At 41.3% G+C, this 13,866-nt stretch overlaps 1 protein-coding gene across 2 annotated transcripts in view; it reads left to right on the top strand.

Annotated features, from left to right (window-relative positions):
* The first annotated feature begins 9,624 nt into the window (after positions 1-9,624).
* LOC117970350 (C-type lectin domain family 4 member E-like) overlaps positions 9,625-13,866 on the top strand; it is a 59,624-nt gene continuing 55,382 nt past the window's right edge. For both annotated transcript variants that reach the window (XM_058993532.1, XM_034918165.2), the window contains exon 1: positions 9,625-9,754. In XM_058993532.1, the coding sequence (XP_058849515.1) occupies positions 9,628-9,754 (127 nt within the window). In that variant the 5' untranslated portion in view covers positions 9,625-9,627. The remainder of the gene's footprint in view (positions 9,755-13,866) is intronic.

Genomic DNA, 13,866 nt, shown 5'->3' with positions numbered 1-13,866 from the left:
TGTTTGATCAGTAAAATAATTATATAACTCCCGAGCATCCAACCATACCAGTATTCTTACTGCAGGCTTTGTTTATCTTTTAAAAACTGTGGTTTTGACCTCTGATGTATTTTCCTGGTGCATCTGTGTCTGGCTGTCTGTCACACTGTGCATGCTGATCATGATAACTGGCTTGATTTTACACCAGTCTCTCTGTCACACTGTGCATGCTGATCATGATAACTGGCTTGATTTTGCACCAGTCTCTCTGTCACACTATGCATGCTGATCATGATAACTAGCTTGATTTTGCACCAGTCTCTCTGTCACACTGTGCATGCTGATCATGATAACTAGCTTGATTTTGCACCAGTCTCTCTGTCACACTGTGCATGCTGATCATGATAACTGGCTTGATTTTGCACCAGTCTCTCTGTCACACTGTGCATGCTGATCATGATAACTGGCTTGATTTTGCACCAGTCTCTCTGTCACACTGTGCATGCTGATCATGATAACTGGCTTGATTTTACACCAGTCTCTCTGTCACACTGTGCATGCTGATCATGATAACTGGCTTGATTTTGCACCAGTCTCTCTGTCACACTGTGCATGCTGATCATGATAACTGGCTTGATTTTACACCAGTCTCTCTGTCACACTGTGCATGCTGATCATGATAACTGGCTTGATTTTGCTCCAGTCTCTCTGTCACACTGTGCATGCTGATCATGATAACTGACTTGATTTTACACCAGTCTCTGTCACACTGTGCATGCTGATCATGATAACTGGCTTGATTTTACACCAGTCTCTCTGTCACACTGTGCATGCTGATCATGATAACTGGCTTGATTTTACACCGGTCTTCACCACGCTTGTATTATACACTTCTATAAACTCATAACTTGTAAATTCACTCTTTCAAGTTCTTCCCTTTGCTATTATGAGCACTGGTTACAAGCAGCAGTGACCCACAAATATGATTCACTGAGGACAGCAGCTGCACATGTTAATTACAGGATACCTTAATCAGCCTCACTGATGATACCACAAGAGTACCTTTGCGGCGCAGCTACAGTAGTTGACAACAATGCCTGCCGGGTGTATGAAGTGCAATACAGGTGTGTCCCTGTATTGTAACCTGAAGCAAAATAATATATATATTTATTTTTATATAGCGCTTTTATATAAGTCATTAGATCCTTTTGCATGGAGGGCCTTGGTTGCAAGGATGTGCGGTTCTTTGATGGACCCAGATTCAGTTAAAATGTGTTTGCCCACTGACGATGGGAATGAGAAGGTAGAGATGGGAGCCCAGCTAACAAGATTTAAGTTTTTGCAGGTATCAAGTTGCTCACACCTGTGATGCAAAATGCTGGATGCACAGCCCTGTTGTGTTGTTCGTAGAGCCACTTTGAGCCGAGCCAGGAGGAGAATTTGAATTTTGCTGGGAACAAGCTGAGTTATTAGCTATGGATTGGATGCTATAGAATGAAATACATTGCTAATAGTAATGTTGTAGGATCCTGTATTTTGAATAAGTCATTGTATCATAGAAATTGATGAAAACTTGGCTGCCGAAGTGAGCATTTCATTTAAATTAGAAAAGTTGTCTACAGCATCAGTCCTTATCAGATAGGTAGCAATTTTAATTGGGATAATGTTTGAGAGCAAAAAATGACTTCATGCGGTGAATTTGAAAAAGCACTTGCGGTGGAGTTTCACACTGCCGGAAAAAGGGACCTCCCACGGCAACGCCGGACTGGCTTGCAGGGATGGCGGCACTTCCTCCCCCTTGACTTCCATCGGTGGCTCTGGCAGCGTTGGCTCCTCCCCTCTGGGCTCTGAGAGCGGTGGCTCCTCCCCTCTGGGCTCTGAGAGCGGCGGCTCCTCCCCTCTGGGCTCTGGGAGCGGCGGCTCCTCCCCTCTGGGCTCTGGGAGCGGCGGCTCCTCCCCTCTGGGCTCTGGGAGCGGCGGCTCCTCCCCTCTGGGCTCTGGCAGCGGCGGCTCCTCCCCTCTGGGCTCTGGCAGCGGCGGCTCCTCCCCTCTGGGCTCTGGCAGCGGCGGCTCCTCCCCTCTGGGCTCTGGGAGCGGCGGCTCCTCACCTCTGGGCTCTGGGAGCGGCGGCTCCTCCCCTCTGGGCTCAGGGAGCGGCGGCTCCTCCCCTCTGGGCTCTGGGAGCGGCGGCTCCTCCCCTCTGGGCTCTGGGAGCGGCGGCTCCTCCCCTCTGGGCTCTGGGAGCGACAGCTCCTCCCCTCTGGGCTCTGGGAGCGGCGGCTCCTCCCCTCTGGGCTCTGGGAGTGGCAGCTCCTCCCCTCTGGGCTCTGAGGCTGGAGTCAGCGGTGCTTCTCCCATCTGCTCCCACTTTTGGAGCAACTTCTGCCACCATATGTAAATGAACTCGCACCACTCACGGTTCGTTGCCCCTTTATAAATTGACCCAGGACACAGGAATGGAGTTCTTTAAAGCGCGGATGCGCTATTTTTTTAATAAACAAAACCAAACAAAACACAAAATAAACACCTAGCTCTTGTTCGAGCACTAACTAATACAGCGACAGGAACCTAACTAAAACAGGACAGCTAGGCTGTTTCACTGTCATAAAACAAAACAAAATGACCACGGGTTTCTCATAACTCTCACTATACCTTCCTTTGTACAAACTCACAAGTGGGCTTTTCACACTGCAGCCCGGAACAGACTGACTACTTCTCTTTTATACCCTGCACCTGGTCCTCATTTACAATTACTACCCAGGTGCAGGGGATAATTAAACAATAAAACAATTAACAAATTAATTAAACAAACTAAGAAAAATGTGCCTGCGCACGTCTTACGCAGGGGGGATTTTAACCCCCTCCCTGCTATGTTACAATATATATATATATATATATATATATTGGCATATATATATATATATATATATATATATGCCAATATATATATATATATATATATATATATATATATATATATATATATATATATATATATATATATTGTAAACGAGCGGCACTCACTCTGGTTCGTTGCCCCTTTAAAAACACGACCCAGCACAACAGAAGTGGGTTTTTAAAGCGCGTTTGCGCTACTTTTTAATAAACACAAAATTAAACAAATACAAAATCAAAATAAACACCTAACTCCTCTTGGAGCACTAACTCAACTTTCAGGAACACACTGTCTAACACGGGACAGCTAAGCTGTTTTCCCGTCCTTACAAAAACACAGGTTTAACACCGCACTTACTTTTTTTTTAACTCTGGCTCCTCGGAGACAGAGCACCTCTTCTGCCTCCTTCTACTCAGCAGCCATTAGCAGTCTAACTGCTCCTCTTAAATACCCTGCACCTGGTCCCAATTCTCAATTACTGCCCAGGTGCAGGGGATAATTAAATAATAAAACAGTTAAACTAAACAATAAGACAATTAACAAAACGGATTAACTGAAAAAGCAGAAACAATCAAACAAAAAGGTTCATTCCGCACATGTTTCTCTCGCAGGGAGGTTTTAACCCCCTCCCTGCTGTCTCTCACAACCCGGTATCTCACACATCCCCCCCCCCTTGTCTATACAAGACACAGGCCACGAGACGGCCACCTCCTTCCCTAAAACACAACCACCCACCCTCGAGTCCATAAATGTCCTTTTTCGCCCTTTTCCACGGGCGGACTTGAGGGTGAATCGGTCCAAGTCTCGGCCCAGCCAAGTAAGGACCGCGCACTGGCGACGAGGGGACCCAACGGTTCGACAGGGGCGACCGGAGCGTAGGCCGGGGCACTGGAGGATGCAGCAGTGGACAGAGATCTTCCCCTGGGAACCGGCGCAGCGATGTCCGATCACCCAGGGGAAGCGAAGCAGCGAACAGGGGGAGCGACAGCGACGTCTGGCAGCAGCCCAGCGACGTCTGGGTGCTCGGGGAGAGCGGAGCAGGGAACCAGGGGCAGAGCTGTGGCCAGTGTTGCAGACTCTTGGGCCCTAGGTCCAGCACAGGGAGGTCCAGGAAGACCGGCAGGGTGTCCAGGAGTAAGGGGTGAGGGACTGGATGCAGCGGTGCCTAATTGGACCGTAGGGGTGGTGGTCGGGGCTGTGGTGGAGGTATGCTTTTCACCTCCTCCCTGGGCTCCGGAAGCAGCGGCTCTTCCCCTCTGGGCTCTGGCAGCGGCAGCTCCTCCCCTCTGGGCTCTGGCAGCGGCGGCTCCTCCCCTCTGGGCTCTGGCAGCGGCGGCTCCTCCCCTCTGGGCTCTGGCAGCGGCGGCTCCTCCCCCTCTGGCTCGGGAGGCTGCGGAGCTCCGCTAGCCTGCTCCCATTCTTGGAGCAGCAGCTCCAATTCTGTTGGCTCCCATCTCTTCAATGGAGCCAACCCCATCTCTCTCCCCCAACTCTCCAGTTGCTCTCCCTGAGCAACTGCATTCTTCGTGATGTGCTCGATCAAGTACAACAAATCCATCTTCTGGGTCTTAGGGGCGCCCACACTCTCTGACACCAAATGTAAACGAGCAGCACTCACTCGGGTTCGTTGCCCCTTTGAAAACACGACCCAGCACAACAGAAGTGGATTTTTAAGCGCGTTTGCGCTAATTTTTAATAAACACAAAATTAAACAAATACAAAATCAAAATAAACACCTAACTCCTCTTGGAGCACTAACTCAACTTTCAGGAGCACACTGTCTAACACGGGACAGCTAAGCTGTTTTCCCGTCCTTACAAAAACACAGGTTTAACACAGCACTTACTTTTTTTTAACGCTGGCTACTCGGAGACAGAGCACCTCTTCTGCCTCCTTCTACTCAGCAGCCATTAGCAGTCTAACTGCTCCTCTTAAATACCCTGCACCTGGTCCCAATTCTCAATTACTGCCCAGGTGCAGGGGATAATTAAATAATAAAACAGTTAAACTAAACAATAAGACAATTAACAAAACTGATTAACTGAAAAAGCAGAAACAATCAAACAAAAAGGTGCATTCCGCACATGTTTCTCTCGCAGGGCGGTTTTAACCCCCTCCCTGCTGTCTCTCACAACCCGCTATCTCACAATATTGTGACAAAGCACAACTCACTCGGGTTCGTGCCCCTTTAAAAATACGACCCAGAACAATGAAATGGAGGTTTAAGCGCTGGTGCGCTATTTTTAATAAACACAAAAAATCAAACAAAATACACAAAATAAACACCTAACTCCTCTTGGAGCACTAACTCAACTCTCAGGAACACCCTTCCTAACACGGGACAGCTAAGCTGTTTTCCCGTCCTTACAAAAACACACTGGTGTCACACCGCACTTACTTCTTCTCTGGCTACTCGGAGACAGAGCACCTCTCCTGCCTCCTTCTACTCAGCAGCTTCGAGCAGACTGCCTGCTCTCCTTTTAAACCCCACACCTGGGTCTAATTCCCCAATAACGCCCAGGTGCGGATGATCATTAATAAAACAATTAAACAATTAAATTTAAACAATAAACCAAAAAGTGCATTCTCACATGTTTCTTTTGCAGGGAGGTTTTAACCCCCTCCCTGCTGTCTCTCACAACCCGCTATCTTACAATATATATTAGGCATATATATCTATTAGGCAATTTTGTACTTATTTGTGGCTAATTAGAACATAATACATCCTAATAAGGGTTTGTTATCTACGTATTATGCTTATTCTCAAACATGCCTTACTAACAGGTTACTGGACATTAATAAAGGATTTGCATGCCTTATACTGAAGTGAAGACTGTTCTTGGCCATATTAGGTCCTACTAGCTGCTGGTATATGATTAATACCCTGGTAATAAAGCAGCAAAACAAAGTGGACCATGCATGGATAGCACTCTATCCCACAGTTGGACTTTGTTTCCAGTATAGGTCATTAATAAAGGGTTTTGCAGCCCCTATCCTGAAGTAAAGGCTTATTTTACATTACCGGTACTTAAGAACTTATTAGCAGTATATGTCATTAATACAGTTTTGATCTAGCAAATAATGCACAAAGAAGCAATTATCACCAGGGCATGTTTAATCAGTTGTGTAACCTGTATACTGAAGTGAAGACTCCAGGCACCCCATGAAGCTCTTACTCACATTAATGAATCTGACAAAAATATATATATATATATATGTTGAAGTAAAAAAGAAATAGACGCAGTCCTTTAAATTAGGAATTTATTTGGGGTTTAAAATAAATAAATAAATAAATAAAAAAAAACAACCGAGGACACGACCTTGTGTCCTCATAGCTTGTTACGGCCATGCATGACACAAGTAAGTTATTTTTTCATGACATGTGCACCGTTTTTGTCAAGATTTTTAAATATACTTAAAAATGAATGCATTTATGTTTGTGTGTATAACGTACCAAATATTTTTAAAAAAACATGTACCTCAATAAAATAACTTTTCTAACAAAGATAAACTTGAACAAATGTTACACATACACACAGACTCGTTGCGGGTATAGACTCACTGACTTCTACACTTTCGAGTTTTGTTGATTTCTTTGTTTGATCTATTGTCTGTGGGCTCCCTTCATATGTTCAAGATACTGGAGATATGATTAATATAGTTGATTCTTTAAGGGTTCATTTTGATGAGATTATTTTAGCTACTTTTGATGTGGAGTCTCTGTACACGAATATTCCACATGATGGTAGCTTGCAGGCTCTTGAGCATTTCCTCAAAGGGAGAGATTTGGATATTTTACCTTCTAATTCATGTATCATAGTGCTGACTGCGTTGGTATTATCAAAAAATTATTTTGCTTTTCAATCTGATTTTTTCCTCCAAATTAAAGGCACAGCCATGGGTGCCTCTTTAGCCCCAAATTACGCTAATTTATATGTTGGATATCTGGAGGAATTATTTATTCTGAATCCAGAAATCAGTTTATTCAACATATTGCAGTGTGGAAGAGATACACTGATTATATTTTTGTTCTATGGAAAGGAAATATCCATCAGCTTCAGCAATTTCATCTTTTTTAAAATTATTGCAATGAACACCTCACATTTACCATGCAACATGATTATGAGCGGATTCATTTCTTGGATCTCTGGATCATTAAAGATGGGGACTATCTGTATACCAACTTGTACAGAAAACCTACTGATTGTAAAACATTGTTACAAGCAGATAGCTTTCACCCACTACACCTAAAGAACAGTCTGCCTTATAGTCAGTTCTGCAGAATTAGGCGAAACTCTAAACGCGAGTCTGATTTTGAAGAAAATCTTTCTGATATGTAGTTCAAAGAACCCTTTTGTTTACTAAGTGTTGTTAAACAGGTGTTACCCGACAGAGAAGTTCCCACAGACAAGGTGTCAGGCTTCGGCATGGGGAAGGAGGGGGTCTGCATTTCTGTACTCTGGACCTCTTTCATCAAGCTCACCCGATGACGCTGAAGGGTCCTGTAGGGTCAAACCTATAGTATTGTTTTGTTTGAAGATTTGTCTGTGCAGTTCGTATGTGGTTACGTTCTGTACTGTGAATCGCTAAACTGTTTTTTATTGAAAATCACATCAAGAGGACTGGAATTATTATTTTTGAAAAATAAACAAACCTTCATTTCTTACAAATTGCTTGAATGAAAGCTGGATAGCGGTGCCGACTAAGATAAAGATTCATCAAATGAGGAGTTGCTGGCTGCTGGTGGCCGCACAAAATCCTGCTGGTGGTTGCATTAAAAAAATGTTGGATTGGTATATATAAAATATTAGTATTTTGGTTTAGTTACTACTAGAGAGCTCTGCAGTTCTGCAAGGGTTTGACTAAAAAAAATCAGTTCCTGTAAAAGAGTTAAAACTGAACACATTAGTAATGCTTCTGCCTCAGAATAAATGTTCCCTCTCTGATGTCATAGAAAGGGTCACTGCAGCCACTGAGAAGGAGGAAGTGTGATGTCAAGTTCAGTAAATATGAAACTTGCAGCCCCTCTTCATTGTCTATACTGGGCACTGCTGCCATGTTCAAACCCACTTCACAGCCCTGTATCAAACGCAGAGCTGTTTTATGAGTGCTGTGCTCATACAGTTTGGACTTGATAACACAGTGCAGTGGGTAGGACTGCAAACGGGAAAACCTGCAATGTGCAGGAACCACTAATCTAGTCATTCTGCACAATTACCTTCACTTTAGGATATATGCAGTGCACAGGGGTTTGATCATTTCTGCAGAGATTCAATAGGCTCCCAAAATACTACTGCTTGGAAATATGAATGTAGGGTATTTAATGTGTGCAAAGGAACCAAATCTAGGGATACATATTGCCAGGGATCTAGTGAATGAGAAGTCTGCTATCATTATAGCCCCTTTCACACTGGCATGCACTACCCAGTGTCATGCGGGTCAGCTATGAGATTTCACACTGCTTTTTGAAGAAGAGGGGTCGACCTGGGTGACCAAAGCTCATGGTGTGGCACAATCAACATAATTATTGCTAAACAGAATAAACAGAAATGTTCCTTGCGGAAGTGAAACCTTTAGTGAAATGCTTCAGTTTCTGAATTACAGCTGCAAGGATGTCTACAGAATACTGTGTGACATGAACAATCACACTGGTGCACCAGCCAAACACTTGTCTGATTGACTCAGTCTCTTCTAGTTTCAATAACACTGATGAAGGCACTAGCAAAAACACTTCTCTGATTGACTCAGTCTCTTCTGGTTCCAATAAAACTGATGACGGCATTAGCCCAAACACTTGTCTGCTTGACTTAGTCTCTTCTAGTTTTACCTCAATCACACTGATGAAGACACTAGCCTTGCAAAACTACATAAAGTGACTGTGAGGAAGAAAAAAAAGAAAAAATAGAAATGAGAGTGAACAAAAATAAAGCATCTCTAGTAGCTTGCTACCAATACGGCCACATGTGGTGAACTGGGAATCCAGGTGTGGAAAATTGTATTTCTGATCAGTAAATAAAAAATGAGTAATAGACCCTGTCGTCAGGCATGTGATCTGAATACTCATATTCAAGCAAAAAACAATTAAATGTGAGTCATCACTGCAGCGCAGATAGCCTTGAAATACATCGCTCAAGTTGTGTGTTAAAAAAAAAAAAAACATATTATTGTGTAGTGTTTGTTGATGTTACCACTAACATGTGTTGTCCCTCTCTGATCACCAGCTTTGTACCATATATGAAGACAATATCTCAAAGCATTAGATTTTTATCATCCGGAAACCAAAAAGTCACATGACCCCAATGTGACAGCCATTAGGTCACAGGTCAAAATGAAGGGTGTGTTTAGATTTTGCTGCAGAGTTTCCACAACACTGGAAATATGAAGTTGCAGCTGCAATGGTTTATGAGATATTAGCTGTAGTAGGTGCAGCGACGACAGGTTCACTAGCTCATACTATAATACAGGCTCCCCTTACAGGGATGCTTCAGAAGATACAAAATCACAGAAGGGTACAGATGATAAAAATGAATCCCAGACCCTGAAAAAATAACACTAAAAACATTTCATTCTTCATTACAAATTATTTTTTTGTTTTGTTTTGTAGCTTCCTCTTTACAGAAATAACCTCTCACATGTGTTGTTGATTTTGGTGAACCATGTCATTATTATAATTAAGTATACAGGAAGACTACATAGCCACTGAGTTTCAAATAGCTGCTCTAGATCTCGTAGGTTCTTCCTGTGTTCGCTTCATGCTGGTCTCCCTCCATTCTGTTACAATCTCACGACAATCTAAAAAGATGTCTGGTGAAGCTCTCTACGCCAATGTCAAATTCACTCGAAAACCAGGCGTCCAAGCAGCTGCTAAACTGTGTGCAGGTGAGCATTGTCTCTGTAAACCTGGTGCTTTATTACATGAAGAACGGGCTCCCTTTAAAATTGTTGTGTACATTTTTCTGTGCTTTGCTGATACACTTGACTGGGTCTCAGACTCTGCTGTGTAACTCTCTTTGCCAGTTTGCAGTGGTAAAGAGCTGCTTTGCTGTGACCAGACTCGGGTCTCTAATGTTGGGGAGGTGGGAAGGAGATTTCTGCTCATCCATAACTATTAAATAGTGCTACATTTAGAAATATCTAAAAAAAATATATTAATAAATTTAATGACACAAGTTTTGACTAGAAGTTTTTCTCAATTTCTTCAGTGTTTTTCTGCTGAACAAAGTTAAACAGTTTGCTGGAATGAAGATACAAGTTTTCTGTTTCTGGTTTATGTATTGAACTGCACTGGAGAAATGGTCTCTGTTTAATTGATTTTAATAAAAGATATAAGAAAATATGTGTATACTATTGAGAGAATAAATAATATTTGTTTAGGGGTGAAAATGATGAGTAGGCTTACCTTTTGAACTTATCTTGCTGAACTGTCTGTAATCCTCACGTGTTTGTAATTGAGCCGTGTGTGTGTGTGTGTGTGTGTTTTTGTGTGTGTGTGTCCTTGTGTGTGAACTGCTGCTGTGTTAATGAGATGGCATCCTCTCAGAAAGAAACACCACACAGAACAATCTACTGTGAGCAGAGTGTTGCAGGGGGGTTACACTCTGGTGTACAATCTGGGCTCTGTGATTAGACATGATTCTGAGAGCTCTACTGGGGACAGAGGGGTGCTTTAATGTTATGACTAAAACATAAACTGAATCTAAACATGAATATGTTTCTTCACATAACTAATGTAAGTTTTAGTGGTAACGCAAGGGTGCCTGTACCTGTTAATGATGTCAGAATAGGTGCCGAAGGTGTAGGAGAAGGAGGAAAGCACAACAACGAAAGTGTGTCTGAATCACAACACTAGGAATCCATTTGCTGCGGAATAACGTAGAAAAACACAGACTTTCTATGGTGTTGGAGAATTTATAGTTTACACTTCGGGAAGGGCAAAAAACGTGCAAGGCCTTTTTTGTTTGATAACAAAATCAATACACTTATCATATATAATCACCAATACAGGCAATGTTACTTAAAATGTACGGAAACATACTTGTTCAATAAAACTGCTTCTGGTGTACAGAGTCGTTGAACGAGGCGCGCGGTCACATTCATGTTGAAACACAGCTGCAGTTTACTTCAGCATCCAGTGCGTTGTTACTACTGTACTGAACAAGCTGTTTAGAGATGCCGAAAACTATAAAAATCACCCCTAAAGATCAGGTCAATGGGTTTGGCAATAGCCATCCAGGTGACAAAGACTAACTTTGAGGTAAACTAATATGAATACTATTTTTAGTTTTTTCTTATTACTACACAGAAGTATTTGTAATATTTAAAGTGAAATTGTGAGTTAGTTTATATTATTGATTGTGATTGACACTGGTGAGCAGGTGAACTTCTTCAGAATTTAAAAGTGTACCAATAAATACTTCCTGTGTTAACTGTTATTCAATAGTACTGTTTGTGTATCTTATAATGTGATGGGGGACTCGATTTTTAGCTTTTATTTTAATAAATTATTTATTGTCATAAAGCTGGACAAGGATAAAAGAAGATTTCCAAGCATTTGAGTATCCCAATTTCAACTATTGTTTCTATTATAAAGAAGTACAAGACTCATGGTACTGTCACAACGCTCCCTCGGTCTGGAAGAAAGAAGGTTCTTTTACCAAGAAAAAGTAGAAGAATTGTGAGGAAGGTTAATAACAATCCGAGATTGACTGCCAAAGATATTCAAAGTGAACTGGCTGCAAGTGGGACTGGGGTTTCCATTTCAACCATAGGTTGAGTATTGTATGGTGAAGGTCTCAATGGTCGCAGGCCAAGGACAAAGCCACTCTTAGGACAGCGTCACAAGGACACTCGCTTAGAGTTTGCAAAATGGCATTTAAATGATGGCTATGAGTTCTGGTTAAAGGTTTTGTGGAGTGATGGTCACGCTGATAGTCATTACATTTGCAGAAAGTCTGGTGAGGCGTACAAAGAAAACACCATACCTACTGTCAAGCATGGAGGTGGTAATATCCTTCTATGCGGCTGTTTTTCCTCTAATGGCACAGGAAGTTTAGTTCAAATACATAGTAAAATGGATTCCATAGCATACCAAAAGATATTGGCATCTGAAACCCTCCGCTACAAAACCTGGTTTAAAGCACAACTGGATGTTCCAACACAACAACGATCCAAAGCACACACCAAAATCTACTTCAGAATGGTTAAAGAAGAATGAAATCAAGGTTCTGGAATGGCCCAGTCAAAGTCCCGATCTAAATCCGATTGAGAATCCTTGGTATGAGAATGAGAAGGCTGTGCACAAAAGAATTGAATTTGAATGAACTGGAACAATTTTGCGTTGAAGAATGGTAAAAAAAACGAAAGAATCATGCCAAAGAATCATCTATTTCTTGTAACTCATCTACAAAAGTAAAACAAAAGTAAAACAAAAGTAAAACTTTTGCTACAAAAAGATTTTTCTTAAAATTCTTTGTTTTCGAGAAATTTATAGAAATTATAAATTGCCATTGGGGTATGTAAACTTTTGACTCTAACTGTGTGTGTGTGTGTGTGTGTGTATATATATATATATATATATAGTAACACAGCAGGGACGGGGTTAAAATCCTCCCTGCATAAAACATGTGTGCAGGCACATTTTTGTTAAGTTTAATTGTTTTGTTTAATTGTTTTATTGTTAATTATCCCCTGCACCTGGGTAGTAATTGTAAATTAGGACCAGGTGCAGGGTATATAAGATGTGCAGTCAGGCTGCACAGGGCTGCTGTGTGTAGAGCCTGGTTGCGAGTGTGTGCGGGCGTACCAAGAGAGTGAAGGTTTGGTTTTTTAAAAACTGTATGTTTTGTTTTTGTTTGATTTTTGGTTTTTGCAGGTAAACAGCTTAGCTGTCCTGTTATATAGTTTAGGTTCCTGTTTTGTGTTTTAGTTTAGTGCTCAAGAGCTGGGTGTTTGTTCTGTTTATTTTGTTTTTGTTCATTTGGTTTACTAAAAAAAATAGCACGTAAGTGCTAAAAACCTCAATTTCCTGTGTCCTGGGTCTGTTTTAAAGGGACAACAAACCACAGAGTGGTGCTGTTCTGTTACAATATATATATATATATATATATATATATATATATATATATATATAATTTTAGCTCAAAGAGCCAGCTGCCCAACGTTTCGATATGTTGTACATATCTTTCTCAAGGGAGCCTGTGTTTGAATCCAAACATTGGAGGTATTTATAGGTTTTTGACGGCATGACAACTACTTGTTATAGTTTACATTCAAATTCATGATTTATTCTTACATGTAATATATTGTCTGTATACTGTGACATCATTTTTACTTCTATCTTTGAATCTGTATTAATTCTAATTAACACTACTTTATATAAACTTATATTTTTATTATATCATGCAATGCTGGCTTTGAGGATCAGTCTAGATTTGGCCTCCCCAGCGCATCAGCATGCACAACTTTTGAATGAATTTTGTTTATTTATTTAAATGTTATATTTATTGAAGTTAATTAGTTCATTCTTTTCTGTTGAGTCCCGCTGGCATAATCGTGTTCAGTCTATTTATCCATTTACTTTCTTTTATTCTTCGATATGTCGCATTGTCTAATTTGAGCTGTTCTAATACTACAAACTTTACATCATTTATGTCATGTCCCTGACTGGTGAAGTGCTGTACTATTGGTTCATTCATTTTTATATTTTATATATATAATACACACAGTCAGCACTTTGATATCCGTTACCGGCCTTGTATTAAGAATAAAACGTTTTTTCGTGCCTGTGCAAACCACTCTGTTGGTACTGTGCATTTAACAACTAAAGTGCTTCCTCCAGTTATCACCTGATGAAAATGCAGCCAAAACAAAGCGAACAAGACAAGCTAGGATAATGTAAAGTTAATCACTAAATACTTTTTGATACTGTGATGCAACTTTTAAATCTGTGATCTTTAGTTGTTTTTGTGCATTTTCATTTGCAAGTGAACTGT

This window comes from Acipenser ruthenus, chromosome 20, assembly GCF_902713425.1.
Source record: "Acipenser ruthenus chromosome 20, fAciRut3.2 maternal haplotype, whole genome shotgun sequence".
In the NCBI taxonomy this organism is placed as follows: domain Eukaryota; kingdom Metazoa; phylum Chordata; class Actinopteri; order Acipenseriformes; family Acipenseridae; genus Acipenser; species Acipenser ruthenus.
Note: the sequence above shows the minus strand (reverse complement) of the source record. Positions and strands in the feature narration are given on the sequence as shown.